This window comes from Harpia harpyja, chromosome 18 (assembly GCF_026419915.1).
Source record: "Harpia harpyja isolate bHarHar1 chromosome 18, bHarHar1 primary haplotype, whole genome shotgun sequence".
In the NCBI taxonomy this organism is placed as follows: Eukaryota; Metazoa; Chordata; class Aves; order Accipitriformes; family Accipitridae; genus Harpia; species Harpia harpyja.
In genome coordinates this window covers 2,242,526-2,262,888 of record NC_068957.1, presented here as the reverse complement: position 1 = coordinate 2,262,888, position 20,363 = coordinate 2,242,526, and the positions used below count along the sequence as shown (strand labels likewise).

Genomic DNA, 20,363 nt, shown 5'->3' with positions numbered 1-20,363 from the left:
TCAGCTGGGCATGAACGCGGGGCTACGTCAGTGGGGCTGACTGTTCTCTGAAAACTTCATTTTATACTTTGCTTTGGGGCTGTGACCAAGCCAGTGTGTTTTCTTTGGTTGTCTTCACGCTTATCTCAAGCTACCTCACTAGCTGAAGTAGCAGCATGCCTTGCCTGTCAGCGCAGCACACCACCGAGTCTCTGCCGAGCTGCTGTTTGAAAACAGTGAAACACAGCCTGACCCATTTTCCCACCCTGCTGCAGGCTGGACCCAGGCCTGACCCAAAACATGGCATTTCATGAAGATCTGTGTTACTGGGAGGAAAAGAGAAGGGGTGGGAAGCGCTGCAAAAGTCAAACAGTGTTCCTTGTGGGTCAAAAAAACACTTGAAGTAATAAGAATTGTCCCAGTGTTGCTCTGTGTTTGCAAACAAGATTTTCGGCTAGCCCTGTGAGACCTATTTAGCCTGTAATAAAAGCAGGGCCGTTGTTTTGGTGCAAAGCTTACCTCAATGTTTTTAACAGAACTGATATGGGAACTAGACCTTCTTACACTAAAAGGGCTCAGAAATGTCTCTTTTATCTTCCCATTTGGAAACCTGAACTGCAATGGAGTTTGACAGGATTATTTTATTTACTCCATCTCCTATAGCACAGCTATTTCTGGCTGACTGTCTGGCTATTGCTATTAAACTGGTCTCATTTTGCTTCTCATCCAACCTGCTTTGCTCTGAGAGCTCAAGGGAAGACAGCAATAGCAATAAACCACAAGCTGGAGTTTGCATTGCCTCTTGATTACAAGAGACGCATAAAAAGTGCAAATGAAAACTAAATGTGTTTCATGCAGTCACTGATCTTTCTGCACTGTCAGAGAACACTAAACACAGAGCCCCATCAAGGACTGTTCGACTACTGGTGAACGAAAAGCATAATTTGGTGCAGAAACTCTTAACCCTTCATACTGTCATTTCCAGCCTAATGCCACAGCGCTCTCGAGCCCGTTGGAGAAATCCAAACTATTACCCAGAAGAGAAAAAAGAAGATCCTCATCTATTACATGATAAGCACCTCAAGCATCCCCCAACATAACAAGCTATGATCATAATTAATGCTGTGTGTCACAGTCCTGGATGTTAAGTACTATGATTTGCAAATTTAAAGCATCTCTGTGTCAAACTCTCTCAACTTCAGGGTGATAAGAAAAGTAGACCCTGTGCCTTTAAGGCAACATCTTTTAATGCTACCATCATCAAGGATTGACTTCATTTCTTGGTAATTACGGTTAGCATACTGGAATATGTATTCTTCTTTCCTGATTATAGACATATGATAAGTCAAACTGAGGCCAGTGCTTGCTGCCCACGCAGTTTATTCCCTTCTTACTTTCCAAAAGGCATTTTTGCATTAGGGTAACCAACTGAGAGTCTCTTCTGAAGAAAGCACCGCTTTGTCCTCATGCACACTGCCATGTCCCAACCTCTGGTTCAGGAAACACAGGCAGAAAATTCATTAGGAGAGTTTGATATTAATCCAATAGGTGAAAGTTACCCAGCTTTGCGAAGAAAATCTAAATCACGAGCTCTCCCAGTGGCTCTTTATCAGGAACTGTAGACATCCAAACTAACTCAGTGCTCCCCTTTTGACACAGGTTCTGGAAATGTTCTGCAGTACCCACCTACATCCACTAGCATTTCAGTATTCAGTTTATTGAACACTGAAATGGCTGATGTGGCCATTTCAACTGATTAAACTTCTCACTTTCTAGCACCAGAAAATAATTCAGTCGTGATATTAGGAAGCGTCCAGTGCTGTCTCTGATGGCAAAATCTAAGCCGAAGAGATTTAACTGTAAAGCTTGGAAACCAATTTTATTTGTGAAAATTTTCCCACACAAGTTGCTTTGCAAGATGTTTGCCAGAAATGAAAGCTGGCTGCCATAGTGTCAGCTTCTCCACCTGCTGCTACTGCTCTTACTCATGCAGCCCTCATAAATCTTAGTGCAAGTTTCCTGCTTGGAAGAAAGACCTAAATATACTCATACTGACGGAGATAACATCTGTCAAGCACATTTGAATGCAGCCCTTTATAATTACTCATTTTCACAACTAGGTCCCTGTCTGAAGTCCCATCAGTTCTCCAAGACGTGGTGGTCATGGAAATGCATTTGGGATTTCTCAGTCTGAGGCAGTGGAACTTACACTGGCAACCAGGGAAGGGTCTGAGCTTTGCCGCTGGATCCGACGAGTGCCATCACTCCTTTCCTGACAGCTGAACTATATTAATGACTAGTTCATTATAGTCCTATTAATACAGTCATATAATACAATATAGTCATATTAATGATGATACTAATATCTGGTTCTTTGCATGCAAACAAACCATCAACCAGGTAATCACCCAGCTGCCCACACGCAAAGACAGACCCTGAGAGTTATTCTACCTCATAGAAATGTCTTGGCCAGATGTCCAACAAAAAAAGGCCCCGTAACCTTGAAACATTTTCCGACATCAACAGAAAGGGACGGCAAAGCTTCTGGAAAGCAGGCCATATTCAAAGCAGACAGGGCTTTATTTGGAAATACGTTAACTGCTGCTGAAAGCAGATAGCTGGATACTAGAAATACCTCCATAGCCAATAGACCTTATTGCTCAGGCACAGGCAACACTGGACGGATCAGTAGGAAAAAGAAACATGGTAATTCTTGGTAGCATACGACAGTAGTCCTGCTGAAATCTTCCTAGGCCATCTGCCTGTAAAGCTGATGGACCAAACCTGATCCAACAGATGAATGGTAGAAACAAAGATGGTTTTTGAGAATGTGGACTGTGCCTTGTCTTTAGTGCCACACAAAGGACACAGAGCAGTTGAACTGGAGCAGTCCTCACTGCTTACTAGCTGATAGCAAAACTGCTGTGAAGAAACCCAAACTTACATGGGGGTGGGGGAACATGTTACTTTGCACACAGCTCTCACCTTGAATAAGGGATACAAAATGAGTTGTTACCTTGGCTATAGATAGAATTTTTAATACTCCACCTGGGTTCAGCAGCAATACAGCCAGCCCAAAGGATCAGCTGCTTGCAATACAGACATGAACAAGAGTCGCGGGCATGTCTGTAGCAGTGTGCTCTCTTGGGACTAATATATCCAGCACATTGGTTGGCTGGAAGCAGAATGCTGCAGAAGTTTTTGCAGAAAAAAACTGGCTTTCAGTAAGTCTTTTCTAGATATTGTAGGAATTCATTTACCACCTTCCTGGACCTAACATGCATCTACCGGTATCAGTGAATGCCACTGACACCTCACCTTAGCCTACAGGAGTGAAGCTGATTCCGGCCAGTTTTGCCACACAGAAATTATTTCATCTTCCACCGCACAAGCTAGTGAGCAGGAATCTGACAGTCTTTGCAATGTGAGCCCACTGTGGAACAAGTTTTGCAGACAATGGCGTTCAAAGGGAATGACAGAGAATACCAACACCCAAAACTGTCACAGAGCTTATGATACCGAACCGTATCTGTTCCATCAGAAACTCATGTATCAGTATCTGTCAAACCACAGATTCCATATGCATTACCAGGGGATTCAAGACCACAGAGCTGTTGCAGCTGCAAACATCTACCAGGCAGACAACAGGCAACGAAGGTGAGGATGACGTGCAGATAACAGCAATGAAGATCTGGAGGAGTGGGAGAGCCTCTTTGAAATATATGCTTGTCTTCTAGAGCCTCTCGGGATATCTAGCATGCTTTTATCAAACTGAAGTATCTGTGATATATTTAAATAAGGAATTGGTTCTAGTTCCTTTTTTCTACTAAAAAATCTCTTTTGACCAATAAAGAGGTAAAATTTAACCATTATAATTAAAAAATAAATGTATTCTCAAATTGACTGTGTCATGATTAAGAATGTATCATACCCACTAATTTGTTACATCTGAAGAAAACCCGCCTATGCAGAAGATTTTCTGAAGAGGAAGATTCACTGAGATGTGCCATCTTAAGTGGAACCAAAACTGAAAATTTTGATCAGGGTCATTGACTAAACAAACCTCATGCAAAAACATAGGTCAGGTTGTCCATGAATTTTCTCATTGCCTGTCTCTGGAATAAGAGGGGTGCTGTTCAATCTTCTGCTTTGGAAACCTTTAAAGGACTTAATTCTCCCTGTACACAAGGCAGAGGAGCTGGCAGCCCTGGACCAGTCTGAACTCCAAGACCTTCTGGAAATCTGAAACTTTCCCTTCTGGACTCAGACAACTCCAATTCCCTGAGGGTTTGTTGAAGTGGGACACGAAAGTATATTGCAAGCTCACACCACTCTCAAGCACTTTAATTCCCACGACTGGCACCAGGCTGTGCTGCAGATGACCCCAGGACATGGTGCTCTGCCCACCCCTGGCCAGGCAGAGCTGGAGCACCAGCACCCCTGCAGTCCTGCTGTATTCTTCCTGCTCTTGGGGATGTGTGGGTCCTATTTCATATCCCTCAGAGAATAATTTTAAAGCATGGGCTAAGGAAGGCTGGCCCCAGCCTCCTGCACCATGATATAAATGGTGCTTCACTAAGAAAGCTCCAGGATATAGCGCTCTGGCTCTAAAGCAGAGGTTATCCTGCTAGATGGTTGCCTGTTGGGATCTGTAACAGCAAAGCCTGACACAAGGGTCAAGACAACAGAGGCTATACGTCATTCAGATTTATTTTATATAGGATGTGTGATCCCAAAATGTGAGCTAACACTCCTCTGAATTCCATACTCAGACAATCTTTCTTAATAATGTTCAAGGAAAACATTAGCAAGATGGGAGAGTCCAGCTGTAACCCCATCTCCCCTCCTACCCCAACACTCTGAAAAATAACAACTGCAGTTCGATGCTGGAAAAAGAGATGCAAAAGGAGAACCGGCAGCGAAGTACGAACCCTGTGCCCATGATATTGGGCTCACCAGATCAGTTACCACCCTCTGCCGTGTGATCCTAAAGCTCAGTGGGGACACTGTCCCACAAGGCCTCAGCTAGTGGCAGAAGAGCCTGTCAGATCCTGACATGGAGCCAGTCTCTCTGCCAGGAAGACCCAGACCACTGTGCTGCTCCTGAGACAACTAAATCTGCAGGGCATTTTCCCGTGAAGGCCCCTCTTGTGCAGCATTGCCACACACACACTGCAAAATGCCTTTTGAATACATAAGGGAAGAGGACAGCATCACACTAACGCTTTGCACACTGATACAACCTCCCGAGCCCCCAGCAGCCTGCTGTGAATTGCTGAATGCTCTCTGCTCGTACTGATGACCACGGAAATCTCGGCTCTGATTTTCCCGGGAGTTAAGGGAACGCTCCATACCTCCCTGGATCAGACCCAGTGCAAGCCAAACTGGATGCTGTCTTATGAACCGGAAAATCAGGGTCACGATCAAAGTGTAGGAGGTCAAGATTAAAAATTAAACCCAGCTGCGTACTTCCAGACTAATTTTGACAGTTCTCTAAACATCTGACTTTGTTATTGTTGCTCTGTGGTTATTTTTTTTGACAGAGCCAGGAAAGAAGTAAAAGGCACGGCAACGAGGAGGGGAAAAATAAGCACACACATTCCAGAAGGCAAAATTTCAGTCGACCATGACTCAGGAAAAGAAAGTGCCACCCACTGAACTGCACAGGCCACAGCTCCGCATACCGCGGCAGCGGGCAGTGATGCCGCGGTGAGTCAGGAGCCACCCACGCCCCCACCCACGCCGCTTCCTGCGGCGGCAGGGCACTCCTCGGAGGGCTGCCACACGGCGCGGGTCTCGCTCAACCTTTCCTTAGCAGATGAGATGTGACAGGAACACAACCCTGGCGTGTTTGGCCAGAGACATCTGCAGCTCGCCCTTGCTCCCACTTGAAGCCCATCCAGGGGACTCCCTCTACACAGTTATCTGTATAGCTGCAGTGAAAATGTCAATGAATCCCGGTCTGTCAGAAGACAGAGGCACCCAGGACTTATGAGCTCTGTCACTTCACTTCGAACAGTTGTGACGGTAATGAGCTGGGATCACCTTAGCGGGACTACAGCAATACAGCTATGATGCTGCTGCTTAACACAGGTGCTCCGAAACACAGTTCACCTGCTGCTATTAATACTACAACACATTAGCATCAGTATTCTTCGCTACCTTTCTCTACCTTCGTGATGGGTTTCACGGCAGAGATATGCCCTATAAATTCCAGCACAGCAGCTACATGAGGATGAGGCTTAAAATGCATTTCACCAAGTGACAGCACATACACCCTGCTACAGAGCAGGCTGCTGCCTGATATTTCTTTGAGATGCAGTGAACATCATTTTAATGCAGTAATTGAGTTGTCTGCCCAAGTGCCAGGCTGCATAGTTCATATAGAAATTCTAGGGCTATCTAATCCCAGATCATATGCTGCAGCCAAAATCCAAAAGCAGAAGTGAGGCAACGAGCCAAACAAGGGGCACATGAGAAAAGGCATGAAATGAACAAGTGGAGGCTGGATTTGCTATGAGCATAAAAATCCCTCTATCATGGTGTACTCACCATCCTGTAACTCAGTATTTCTAGCATGTGGATTGCCCTTCCTCAGTGCTATCCATGTCCTCTTCTGCATGTGCAGCAAACAAGCCACCTTGCCCTAAAAACCACTTTGTGGACTGGAAAGCCTGTCCGCAGCATGTCCTTAGCCGTGCTGCTTTCTCCCTGGATGTCCTTACCTTCTTGCAGAGAACCATCTGGTGATCAAAGAGAAAGAAAACACGCTGCTGGTTCCGTCCATAAGGCTGGTAAATCCAGGACATCTCTCCCGTGTAGATCAACTCTGAGCTGCGGTCCAAGATATCGTCTCCCTAGAGGGCACAGAGAACGAGGCCGAGTGAACCGCCACTCCCAGCCAGGGCAGTGGATACATTTCTCTTTGCAGGTTGGGGAGAAGCACTAATTAAATAAGATTTTGGGCCTCCCGCAGCTCTGAAAGCCGCCCCATCTGACTTCAGACCAGGAACTGAAGATAGGGGAAAATTCTGAAGGAAGGGAAATAAATGAAGTAAATGTGGACAGTCGAGGCACGGTCATTATGGTTCACATTGCAACGAGGAAAGAGCTGCTCCAGACACTGTCCCAGTCCCCCCCTCTCCAGGTACCCCCAGACGTTGGATCTCACTGCAGGTGCTGGTGGCATCCTGAGAGCCAAGCCCCTTCCTCCTGACCAAGACAGAGCCACTTTGTATTCAGGGCAACAAATTCCCTGGCACCCTGTCCCTTTAAAATAGCACCCCAAAGCACGTCCGATCCTGAAATCTCAGGCCAGCTACCAAAGTCATCTACGCCGGGATATCAATTCCCCCACCCGTAAGGCTGACAAAACTCACTCCTCCAGATTGTTGCCTCTCTTCCCACTCATTCAGGCAATTACAATCCCTTCTCCCATAGCTCATTAGAGCTCCCCATCTCCAAAAAACTGTCAGGACCACCCCGGCTCCTCTGGCAGCCTCCAGCCCCCCCGGCTGGCAAGGCCTCCCCAGCTGGCTGCCAGAATGCCCTCACCCTTTCTCTGCCTCCGGCTAACACTTGTTTTCCTCTATGATTTTTTTTTAAGGATTCATGAGCAGATGGTCTTGAAAACACAGCGCTCGCTCTCCCACTCTCTGAGAGAACAAATGCAGTCACCCTCCACTAATTGGGATGAGCTGGACTTTTTAAAAAGTTAATTAAAATCTATTTATTAAAAATGGGTGAATTCACCACCACCTGCCCTGTGGGCATCTCAGGGTATCTCTCACTCTGAAACACCACAGAAGGAATCAGGATGACTTCAGCTAAAAGGTAAGGAGCAGGATTCAGGAGCAAGTGAGAGAAAAGGTTGGTTTGGTTTTTTTTTTGGCTCTGAAACTAGTGCAGTTCTGGCTTTGATGCCAAACTAGAACCAATTTCTGGGACGAGACCATCCCAAAATCTCAGCAAACAGCTTGTAAAGGTTCAGCCAGCTATGGGGGGCATCTAGATAGACACGCTTTTCTGGTACTGCTTACACTTGTAGGTGCCAAAGCAACCCAGAGTCATCCTCACTCCTAATTTCTTGGTGAGGATTTCAGACTGCTGTTCAGGTAAATGTGTAATTAACCTCTCAGCATTGATTGGAAGCGACTGCCTGAGTCCCTGGGCCCTGTGACAACAGCAACTTCATTAAGTCACTGCATCATCATGCTGCACCACAGACTTTCAAATCGCCTTAGCGAGGTATTTATCCACCTCTCTATCTCACTTCTGTGGCTGTGGCATCTGAAGGCCTAATTAGGGATAACTTCCCGGGAGCACAGAGGGTCCGTCCCAGAAGGGACGGGCTGTGCATCATGCCATGTCCCAGGAGTGTGGGGTCAGGGTCTCACTTCAGCCATGGTACCTTCTGGCCAGAAACCGGGGACCTGTGCGCTGCTGTGACAGCTCAGGTATACGCAAGCCCTTGAACAAGAAGCCTCTGAAGAAAACACACCGGCTCCAGAAATGGGGGGCTTTCCTGGCTAGACATGAGCTTATATGAAGAAGATTCATACAAGCCTATAGATGGGAGCTTTTATGAGAGGGGGCGAGCCTAGAAGAGGCTGGCTGCTAAAAATAGAAAGCCAGTTTTGTCTTTTACTCCTGTGGTAGCATCTCAAGCCTGAGGACACACAGAGGACTCTGTAAACACTTCTACTTGATTAGCTGAATCCAAACTGTGTAGTCCCTGCAAGCAATAAAAACAAAAAAAATTCAGATCTGAAACGATAGGATTTGTATTGCATTTTTTATGTTGGGAAAACAATTTATATATACAGTCTATAGGCTAGAAATAGATGATTTCCAATGCTGGGTTAGCAAATTTTGAAATATATATTACAAATAGTTTTGGACTAGCACATGGCTGGCCAGCCTTTAGCTCCCAAGAGCAGCATCTCCATGGCCCTGCCTGTTCCTCAAGCCCTTGGCTGCTATAGCAATACACCAGCGTGGTTGCGCCGCTAGAGCCTCCTAGAGCGGATGCAATGAACCTTGAAAGGCATTTTTTTTCCGACACAGTTGTACCACCTCTTTGAACAACATGAACTGCCTTCTGCTAGTGCAGTGTCCCTACCGGGGGGGCTCACGGGGTCAGATGCAGGGTGGCGGGCAAGGAGGGAAGCATTTGCTTTTCTGCTCCACTGCTACCATGACTACCCCAGCATGCCTCGATACTTGGTCCTGACTTGAGGCAGGCTTTCTGCAATGCCTTTCCTAATCCTTCCCTAAAGCCAGTCCTAGCCCTAGATCCCTCCGATCCTATACAAAACTAGGAAAAAAAAATTATTTTTCTTTTCCATTTTTTTCCAAGCAACTCCTAGAGAGGCCAGATCACCTATATCCTTCTGTAGATATATCCATCTATATCCTTTCTACTAAAAAAGGAAGAGGCTGAACTTTTAGTTACTCTGAACTGGCAGATGTCCTACTGACTTCAGCAGAGCACAGCAGCAAAATGGCCAAGAGAAGACTAGATATCCTCCTGAGGTCTCTTCCAACCTGAGTTATCCTATAAGCCTATAAAAAAAAATCTCTGTGCTCCCCAGCCTGCACCAAGGGTTTTCACTGTGCATCCTACTACATACAACAGGCAGCAAAAAGAAAGCTGACTCCTCTATTCTTCATGGAGTCACAGGCAGAGTCCAACTACTTAGCGTGCAGTAATGGGAGCAGAAGGTCACCCAGATCTAGGTTGGATGTGTGCTTCATGCTCCCTCAAGCTTGCCAGCGCTAGAATGACATATAAAGTCCTAGGGCTAATTCCCGACTGTTGCAGCAGAGGGTCAGCTCTTCTGCTGCTGCTACAGAAAGATATCAATCATCAGCTCCCCCATTATGCTATAGGTGACCACCACTTTCTATAACAAGGACCTGGAAGGAACCAAAGGGTTTTTACTAGTGTCATGAAAGAAATGCAGTTGGAAGCACCAACATAACAAGGAAGGGCACGGCACTGCAAGCTGCAGCATGTTACACCTCCCAGTCTGTCCCGCTCCTTCCTCCCATGAGCAATCCCTGAGCAGACACTGTCCCAGGCTTAGAAATGCTCAACAGCCCATCGGTCCCGCTCCCCTGCGCTCGAGCCCACCTCCTGACATGGCTCTTTGCTGTCACTGCTGGGCACAAAATCCCCTTTACTAGTTAACATTCAGGGAGCAGGGCTCTCTTCTGCCTGACACTGCTGTTCTTTAATTAGAGATTGACAGGCTGATTAGCACTCTGGGCTACAGAAAGATCAGAAAAAGGAAAGCGAGAGAAATGTTGTCCTTTTCATCAGGCTCATTTTTTGATACCTTCTGTTGCTGGGGGAAAAAAAAAAAGAAGAAAAAAAAGAAGGATCTGTTTCAGCCCCTGATGCGATTTTTTTCCTGGGAGGATTTCTCATCAGGCTGTCCTCACTTTGAAAACAGTACATTGGTTGCATGCATCTTTTTTTTCATGTGATTCTTGGATTCAATAACATAATATTAGGCTGAGACCAACTATTATATATTACATAATTAAGGGCACCAAGTCTTGATTTAAAGGACCCGTAAATAACAAGAATGGGAAGAAACTTAAAAGTACAGTGTTCATTATATTTCTCAATTATATATATTTTTCCCTTCATGTAAATTTAATACTCTTGAAACCTGCCAAAGTGGCAATCCATGGGAATCTTTGGTAGAAATATCTAGGTATCTACATAAACCAAAGTAATCTGTTTAAATAGCAAGTTAAAACTAATCCAGGCTGACGAGCAAGGCTCTCTCCTGTGCCAAACATCCTGCCACAGGGACCTCCACAGATCCCCGCCCAGGGAATGGGTACCACATCATCTCCCTCCTCTGAGAAAAACCTGAGCTGAAAGGGAGGAAAGCGTTGCTGGCAGCTGCCACGAGGGCTGGAGAGGGAGCCTGAAATGCTGCAGGGATCGCTGCTTCATTTTGTTTTGACATGGTTCAAGAGCTGTATGAAAAGGCATAAAATAGAGCGATTCTGAGGTGTGCCAATGCGCAGATCTGTTTTCCATCTCCACATCATCTGTAACGGGCACTCAGCAAGGGTGCAGTTGCACTCAAGGCTGCGGTGGGCACCGCAGTCATGCCCAAGCAAATGGCAAGCTTGCAAATCCTGCCCAGGAGCAGCGCTGCAGCGAGCTGGGCACTGCAGCACGCTCGCCAGCATTACTCCATGGGCTTGCAGGAGCCATAAGGAGGGCAGGAGAGCTGTGAACATGCTCCTCCGCTGGCTATCCAGCCAAGACTGCACAGGAGCAGATACAGGGAGGAAGGCAGGGACGTACTGCTCCTTCACTCCCACTGCCTCATTTGTGCACCTGTAAATACAGCACTGCCCAAACCCGGGCTTGCAAGGACTTAGAAATGATGATGGGCTTTGTGGAAATGATCTCTTTATAGTACTGTTGTGTGTGTGTATATATCTAGATATTACCCACTAACCTTTAAGATCTGTAACTCTCTCTCAGAGGACAAGAGCACAAGAAGGGACTGAGCATGTAAAGGCTGCCCAGGATGGGCTGTCTGGCCTGTTTGAAGTCTGGTCCAGAAGAGACTTCGCAGGCTGTTCTGAACCTGCTCCAGCTAACTTTGTGTGCTGATTTTGCCTGCCAGCCTGCCTTTAAATGTCACTGTTTTGATCTGAGGGTATTTAACTACAAGTAAGGGGATGACGCTGAGCGAAGGGGAATAGAGGTTGAACATCAGGAAACACTTCATAACAAGGAGAGCTCTCAGACATTGAAAGGTCTCAGCAGGAGGTGGTGGAAGCCCTACATTCTGCGCCATTAAGAACTGAAAGGACAAAAGGCACTAGAGAATTTGGTGTAGGCAGGGGCAGCACCTCTCTAGGTCTGTTTATATACTGGAAATTCAGGTTACAAAATAAAGAAGTGAGTCATACACGGCAACAGTCCAATCCAGGCTTTTTGGTCAAGACCACGTTCCTACAAATTATACAGGAACACATTTCAAAGTGATTGGGATTATTTCTAATTTACAGCAGTCAGTGAGATCAGGATCTTCCCTTAAGATTCCGCTCAGTCATTACTTGTATAAAGCTGCTAAAGCTGCCAATAATTCCTTAAGACTTCACACCCTGGCTGTGACAGCACGCTTATCAGCTGCCACTAGAGTCAGGCCACCCTTGCTTGGTCCCATTCGCAATTTAAACCATCAGACTCTGCTTATGTGACTTCTTGGGGAAAAAAAAAAAAATCTGGCCTTGGTTAACTCAAGGATATTTGCAGTTTTCAAATGCTGACCCTGAAATTCACCTTCACAGGGCCATGCAGAAAATCTTGAGGGATAAAAATGATTCTTGAAACACACAGGCACAACTCCATGGGATTCAGTAAAATCCCTTCTGCTTAAATTAGCTAGGACATACCCCCTACTTTTTCTATTTGTTTTAGGATCAGTAATATGTATACATTCCCAATAACATCCTCTCCTTACAAGAAAACATGTACACACACATTTATACAAGAGCATTTCAAATATTCACCCACAAAATATTTTTTGTTTGGTTTGGATTTCTTCTTCTTCTTTAAAAATCTTTTTCCAACATCTCATCACAAAACACGGGTAAATTTAGAAACAAAAATGCAATTTCCAATCAGAGTCAACATCGTTAGTCTAGAGATGTTGAGGAAAAACAGACATTTCTCCAAATGAAAGATTTCAACGTGCTTAAACATTTAGCCTTGGTTGCTGCTGAAATAATTCACCAAGTGCAACATACAGTGGAAATTAGGAATTATCTCTCTCTTGTGCCCTGGCTGGTTTTCTGGTGAAAAAAAATCTGAAGTGGTAATTTTTTCTCCTGGTTCCTGCTTTCTTGTACTTAGTGTTTTTTTCAGATCGTCTCAAGGGAGACTGTGCTGTCCACCCCGGGTCCGTGCTGCTATTCCTCATTTGCACTGCTGTGCCAGCTGGAGAGATCAGGAAGCCACTGTGACACACAGAGGGACAGAAAGGGAGTGCTTTTAGGTACAGACTCTAATTAGAGCAGGAATAGGGCCACATAGAGATGGGAGAGTAATGCTGTGGGTTCCTCACTCTGTTTCAGTGAGCACTTAATATAAACTGGATTAACATTTGTAGAAGCACAAAGTTGACAGCAGGTTACTCTCTCAGCTGAGAGTCCTCCAGCAAAAACGCCCTGGGAGTTGTGGTCTTCTGCTCTCTGACCCATATGATAAATGCATGTTCCCCACAGACTGGAAGAGGCTAGGGAGACGTACCAGGAAATCCCTCTTCTACTCCGTAACTGCCTATATGTAGAAGATGAGGGCCTGAACCCCTACAGGCTGGGTAAGAAATCAACCCCTGATGGCCTATGTCCTGGGAGACATGTCCTATAGATAGACATCAACTGAGTGGGGTTTTTGGAGGTTAGCAGCTTGGGTTTGCAATGCCTAAAGAGAGCATCTGCACAGATCTAGGACAGATCTAAGCACCTGGCACTGCTTTTGATTTCTCCTGCTCTCTTCCTGCACGATACTATAGTTCTGAGTATTTTGCATTTTTGTGCATCCTTCTAGCCATTACCTGGACATCAGTGAAGTGGGGGCTGGATCTGATGATTCAGAAGTTACTTTAGAGTAAAGAATCAAGCAGTGAAGTCCTCTGCTGGATCTAGCTCTCATCCTCTAATGTTCTCATCACAACTCTATGACTCTTCTGGATCCAAAATACAGAATAAAAATGGCAAAAAGGGTGTCTTCCTTTGAATGGGGGCAGTAGCTGTATTCCCATTGGACCTCTGAACAGTAGCAACAGCAGGTTTTGCTATATTATGAGAAGCTGAAGGATGTTGCTGCAATATCGTGCTGAAAATTTGGAATAGTTGAAAAAAGCCAGGAAGAATGATTTGGCAAGTTCCTGAGGATAGGATGGAGATAAAGAATGGGTACTGCTAAGCAGGAATTAATTATAAAGGATACGGCTAAAGCTAAGCAGCAATGAATTATCAAGGATATGGCTAAATAAAAATGAATTATCAACTGAGCTAATGGAAGAGAAAAAGAAACTGCTATTCCATACATCCTATGTGGAGGTCACCTTGGCTTTCGACTCACACATGAATATTCACTGACTTGGAATTGATCTGTCCTTAATCTAGATTTATTTACAGTGAGGGTCTCAGCATTTCTTACAAATGACACACATTAGCACATCACATGGAATGCTCATCACACTGAAGGCTGAAGATATCTGATGGTCCTGTGCCTCCTTGAGAGCAGTTTTCTAGTTCTGAAAATGAATCTGCGTGTCAGCGAGAGAGTGGTTTCTTCGCAGTAAACAACAATAAAACAATCAAGCAAATAATCTGCATTCTCTGCTCTCACAGCCAGTCATAATTTAAGAACCAGCTATGATTGCTGCATTTCTATGTTTTATCAAGAGATCCAGGGTTGAATCCAACCTTCATTATAGCAATGAAACTAATTCAGTCAAGGAGGATACACAATCAGAAGGTGATGCATCTGTATTTCTCTCCCTCTCCTTCCAGCCTTCCTAGGTCTTTTTCGGAAAAAAAAAAATTAAAGGATTAATGCATCTTTCCCATATACTAATTTACATAGTATGATCCCATTGACTTGAATGTGGAGTTATTCCAGATCTTCATGACTGTGAGGAAGAAGAAAGGCTGTTCTATCACTCTAAGTATCTACTCGCTAAACACATGGATTGATGACAACATAGACAGGGATTTACAAAAACATTTGTCCTGGGTCTGCTTCAAAAACCCTATTTACAGATCACATTCATACAATGATTTAAAAAAAATCAGGGATGAAAAGAAAAGGAGAACATACTTTTAGTATGGGGGGTTTTTTTAAACACATGGCAAAAATTAGGAGACTGCAGGGCTGCTAGTGAGGAATCCCTCTGCTGACTTTGCCTTGCCTGTGTTTCTCGGCTCCTTAATTATGCGATCAGTACACATAAGGTTGGTTCAGAAATATCTTTAAGTGGGTACTCATTTAAAATGTGCAAATAGCATCTCTAACTTCAGCTTAATGTTTTGGCTTCTAATCATAAAGCAACCACCAGAAGAATTTTCTTGATTTTCTTAACCTGTCACAATTTTTAGGACTTTTTGCTACCTCTTTTCCTACTTCTTCCCCAATGACAAAGCACAGAGCCAGAACGCACACAGAGTTTGACCCAAATCTCACTTACTCCTGGGACAACAGCATTGCAATTGCCAAAGTTACTCCAGATTTCTGTTGATGAAATTGGAAGTGGATCCTAGATTTTCTTCAGAGTATCATTAATGTTTTACAGCTTCAGTACCATCTCTGAAGCCTGTAAATATGTATTCTCTGTCCCAAGCTTAATCACAAGACTAGGTTGCGTGAAATGAACTATATGGTCTTGGATAATTCAACAACTGTATGGAATTTACTTTTCCCAGGTTTATAGCACCTAAATTAGGGCCAAGCATTTACTGTACCTCCCAGTCCAGAACGGAGGCCTGCCACTGAGCTATCTTGTCAATGTTCTCCAATCTCCTCTTCCGCTCGTTGATCTGTAGAGTCACATTCCTCATGACAGCGAGAGCAGCAGCCACATACCTGTAGTCACTGTCAAACACAAAAGAGAAGTCCATGAAATGGAGCCTGATGTGCAGTGGAAATGCACAGGAGTCTACCATTAGCAGCAGCATAATCTCACCATTCTTTTAGAAAGAAAAGCAGGTACGATTTGCCACTCATTACTACGATACCATATTTTTTCCATCAGCAATGTCTTTCTGGATCATCACAAAAAAGCAGCTTGCTTGAAACTGAAATTGCATGTGTATGAGACAGAGAAGCCAGCCAGCTCCTCAGCGGGTTTGCATCAGTGCAATGAGTACAGTCTAGCCTCTACCAACCCAAGGTACAACAGTTGTGAATATTGCTCTTTAAAGTCTTAAGGTGCTCAGCTAAAAAGCATCCTAAAAGAAAGTCTGAACATTTTTGTAGCCTGTGTCTTTGGGCCTGGATTTTTCCATTTTTAAAATGGACATTAGAAAATATTTTTCGATTAGACACAAGGCCAGAGCACCTTCCAAGCCATAAGGTGACTCCAAGAGTGCCACAGAGCATTTATGCCATGGCATTCACTCTTACTGCAGACTTCAGCTGAGCAAATCAAAGCAATTCTTTTTTTTTTTACTGGATGGGCCTGTGAGTGTAATAACAAAGAGTGAAAATAGCCTCCCGCCAGGGCTAGCAAAGATGATGATCAGTCTTTTCAAAACGTGATGCTGGAATCGATGCTATTGATTTCCACCCTGTGCCTTCTTTTCCATTCCAAGGAACCTTAACATTCATTTCAATTGGAAAGACAGACAAGGCCAGCTGCCATAATGCCACCATAATATATTATTAACTTAAGGGTTGATATTGATTGCTGACTAATGAGAAAAACTGTGATCTTGGGCAGCTACAGGGGGAATGGCTTTATTGATTATTGCTAAGAATTGCACTGGTGACAGCTAAAATAGGGGTGAATGCTGTGAATTAGATCCATTTCCCCATGTGATCCAAACAGGATAAATACTAAGAAACAATCACAATATGATATACGACAGAATATTATTTGCTATTTTGCCATCCTTTCTTGGATGAAATCTTGAGATGCATTTTCAATTTTTATTCAATTCTTGTGCCAAAATTCTAGCTGAGGTTAAAAAAAAATCCTACAAACATCAGGACTGGTCCTTCAACAAAGTAAAGGAGAACAGCGGATGGGCTGTCTGACATATCCATCATGATACACAATGAAGAATTTCTTGTGCCTTCCTTTGTGGGGCCATCTGTATGAAGTGAGCGCCTGGTTGTGTAAGGGAGAAATGGAGCTATGCCAGAGAGACATTAGTCTGGTCTTCAAAATGTCCATGAGTTCTTGTAGGGAAAAGTCACTATGGCCAGAAAGAATCTGTAGAGGCAGGGAGAGGCATAGGGTTTAGAGACAGTCACTAATAATCTCCTAGCAATTATGCTCATGCAAAGAAGGGAGGCTAATGTCAGGCCACCCGTTAGCAGAGTCTCCTCTTTCTCACGTAACATGTTCATACACTTTTAACTCCAGCTCAGTTCTGCAGCAGGAACACTCAGGACACCAGCAAGCTGCACGTAGTACCTTCATATATTTAATTCATATTAAGCTGGAGTAAATCTTTAAGAGGTAAACAGATGTGGCTTTGTGAAAAATTCAAATGAACCAGTCTCAAAACAATGAGCAATTGAAGGGAGCCAGGCTCTGAAAACACCCCCATGCCTGCCTCCATGTGGAGTGGGCCGGTGCCAATCAAGCTGGGTTTTATCTTGGTAATGCTAATTCACTAATTCTAATGTTCTGTTTGAAGAGAAAACCCCATGCACATTTTTCTTTCACGCAGTAATGAAGAAAGAGTCATGACTGAACTTTTTGGGCTCCTAGCCCATGTCTGTGGCAGAGCTGGCAAAAACTTAGAAGAAAAAATAACAGAAGCAAAGCATTTGGCCAGTGAAATAATAATAGGATAGCATTAGCTATGAAATTAAGGTAAATAAATTGTTTGTCAATTATATTGGTGCTGCAGTGACCACTTTCCAGTGCTCAATCAGAATGTAAGTCTTGCCAAATATCACATGCTAACTTGGGGGAGAGTGGTCAGGTTTCTGGTTTCAGCTCTGTTGTCCTGACCTGGTACAGGGAAGATCCATAGCTCTACAAGTACAATATTAGTAAAGAGGAAGAAAAAAAAGAAAAAGAATATAATGTCCCACTGTTAGATGAAGCTAACATCTTTGCTTTCATTGGGACTCCTGGTCCTTTCTGATTTTGCCTTACTCCAGAAATGGTTCAACTGATTTAAACAGTATTTTCTACACGTTAAATTCTAATCAGAGTGCTTAAGAGACTCCTAATTCAGCCAATGATGAGCCTGATTTCATTGTATTAGTCCACCCTGTAATTTTCTAGCTTCTGTTTCAGACTCATAATCTAATTGCAAGCACTGTCAAACTGCAAGTGCATGAGGACAACTCGTCACCTGATTAATGGGCCCAGGTGAAGCTCCCCAGTTGGCTTCTCAGTTTCTCTGGTTCATAGCTGACCCTGACAGTATCCCAACCTGCAGGTATCTGGCTTTTCCCTGTGTCTGATATGGTCACAACATGACATTCCCCAAAGACTATTTGCTTTTCTGATCTCAGGCTTTGCTCATCTCAGCCTCGATCCCAAAACCAGAACTACAAGAGCAGAAAATATTTGTATTTCAAGCAGGCAACCATGGCAGCCTGGGTTTTCTGCATAGCCCCAGTGCAGAATCATCTGGTGGTGAGTAAGACACACTCTGTGCCTCACTTTCCCTACTCATGCCATTAAGCTTGTCTGGGATGTGAGCTGGGTTGCCTGGAGGAGCGGTCTCTCTCAGGCTCTTTGAACACTTGAATCAGAGGAGCTAGACCACAGGGAAGTGCGGTATAACCCACCCCATCTCTGTGTTATAATGCCATTCCTCCTTGTGTCAATAAACTCTCCAGGGCATGCCCACACTAACGGAAGTACACCACGTTCCAGGGCTGAGATAAGGCACAGGTCTCTTGCCGACATGAGTTTCACATATGCACTGTGTTACAGCTTCAGGGGTCTCACTCTTTATTAACGCACGGCAAGCAAATATAATCCTGCTTTCCCTTTTCAGAAAGTGAAGAAACAAGAGAAATGAAGTGTCTATGGCTGTGTCGTATCACTGATACAATCCAGTAGAAAAGAGCACTCGGTCTGAATCAACTAATTGTTGCTTAACCACAGGAAAGGTCCAAATCTCCTCAGAATATGACTATATCTGATTACTTAACAACATGTTGATTTTAAAACATCCCAAAGGAAAAAGGAATGTACTCCCAAAATAATTCAACCGTTATGTAATCACACTGTCCACATCCTCTTCCCATTGTAAAGCCGCATCTGAATTCACACTGCAAGTACTGTGGGGACATCACATGGCTGGTAAGGAAAAAAAAGCCACAACATTTGGGATCCTAGAGCTGGTTTCTGATACCCTAATGTTCCCATGAGTCCACTCCAAGTTTGATTTGGTCTCGTTATGAAGAGAAAAACAAAAATTGGATTGGGAGCCAAACGCATGTCCAAATTGGTGATTTTGAACTGGGCATTCAGCGAGTATGAATCAAACTTGTGAATCAGGTCAAAGCAAATCAATGCATCTCTTTGCTCATACCACATGTCTCTGCACTTTTAGAGCTGGGTTTGGGGAAAAACAAAAAAATCAAACACTTGCAGAAGTTTCTGAAACATCTGTGGTCTTTTTTGTTCTCTGAAGCACTTCCTTTTAAATGGGTTTTGGAAAAAGAAAGAAAATTGGCAAGACAGGAGAAAATCTACTCTTAGGGGGCCTGACGCTTCTTTCACCTTATTTTTATAACAGTGTATCACAAGTGATATCGTAGGTACTATTCTTGATTTACATTAGGTCAGGGAGTCAGGCTGATTGCCTCAGCAGCAGCAGCAAGAGATCCTGGAAATTTTGGGAAGTAATCAAACTGCTGGGTACTCCTCTGAACCTAAACCCAATGGCAAAATCAGAGATGGAATCAGGCTGAAAAGCAGAGCAGGTTCTGAATTCATCCCAAATCTGAGCATATTCAGGTTTGAGTTGTGGATCCTGGCCCTCTACTTGCTATGTCCTCTTCAGGGTAAAGCAATGAGCCTTTCTGACCACTGAATGCTAATTAGGTAATTTTTCTAGTATAACTGGTAGCATCAGAAAGTACATCCAAGGGTAATTAGTTCACAAGTCTGATTATAACAGAGAGAGTTTGACTCCATTGAGAATCAGTGCTTTGAGAAGCTTTCTAACTGTCTGTTGAACATTTGCCCTGCTTCAATTTATACAAGATGTCACGAAGAGAAGAGCTGGACAGAAAAAAACCCAACCCCTGTGTGTGTGCAGAGGCCATGTAAAGAAGCAGTGAGCAAAACCCTTCAATGTAACAAGACACTGGCGTACCTGTGATCCTGCGCGGTGTACTTCAGTAGCTCTGCGAGCTGCAGGGGGTATTTGCAGATCTTCTGCACTGGCGTCAGGAGGAAACCGTCTATGGCAATATCAATCATCTGCTGCAATAGACGACATGCTTCGAAGAAATGCTGGTACCTGCTATCTTTCATCAGCTTGGAAAGCTCCATGCATGCATCCAAATGATTGTTACAGTACTCTGAATAGATCCAGAAGCCATCTTGCTGTGAGAGGCAGGAGAAAAGGGATGCACACAGAGGCGAGCATGTCAGACAAGTGCTGCAAGCAACCACCCAACTTGCCAACAAGAA

General features: G+C 44.2%; 1 protein-coding gene across 11 annotated transcripts in view; it reads right to left on the bottom strand.

Annotated features, from left to right (window-relative positions):
* Positions 1 to 20,363, bottom strand: part of ARHGEF9 (Cdc42 guanine nucleotide exchange factor 9) — a 227,929-nt gene that overhangs the window by 24,956 nt on the left and 182,610 nt on the right. For all 11 annotated transcript variants that reach the window (XM_052813733.1, XM_052813735.1, XM_052813731.1 and 8 more), the window contains 3 exons: positions 20,044 to 20,276; positions 15,490 to 15,619; positions 6,705 to 6,836 (listed from right to left, as the gene is read on the bottom strand). In XM_052813733.1, coding sequence (XP_052669693.1) covers positions 6,705 to 6,836; positions 15,490 to 15,619; positions 20,044 to 20,276 — 495 coding nt within the window. The remainder of the gene's footprint in view (positions 1 to 6,704; positions 6,837 to 15,489; positions 15,620 to 20,043; positions 20,277 to 20,363) is intronic.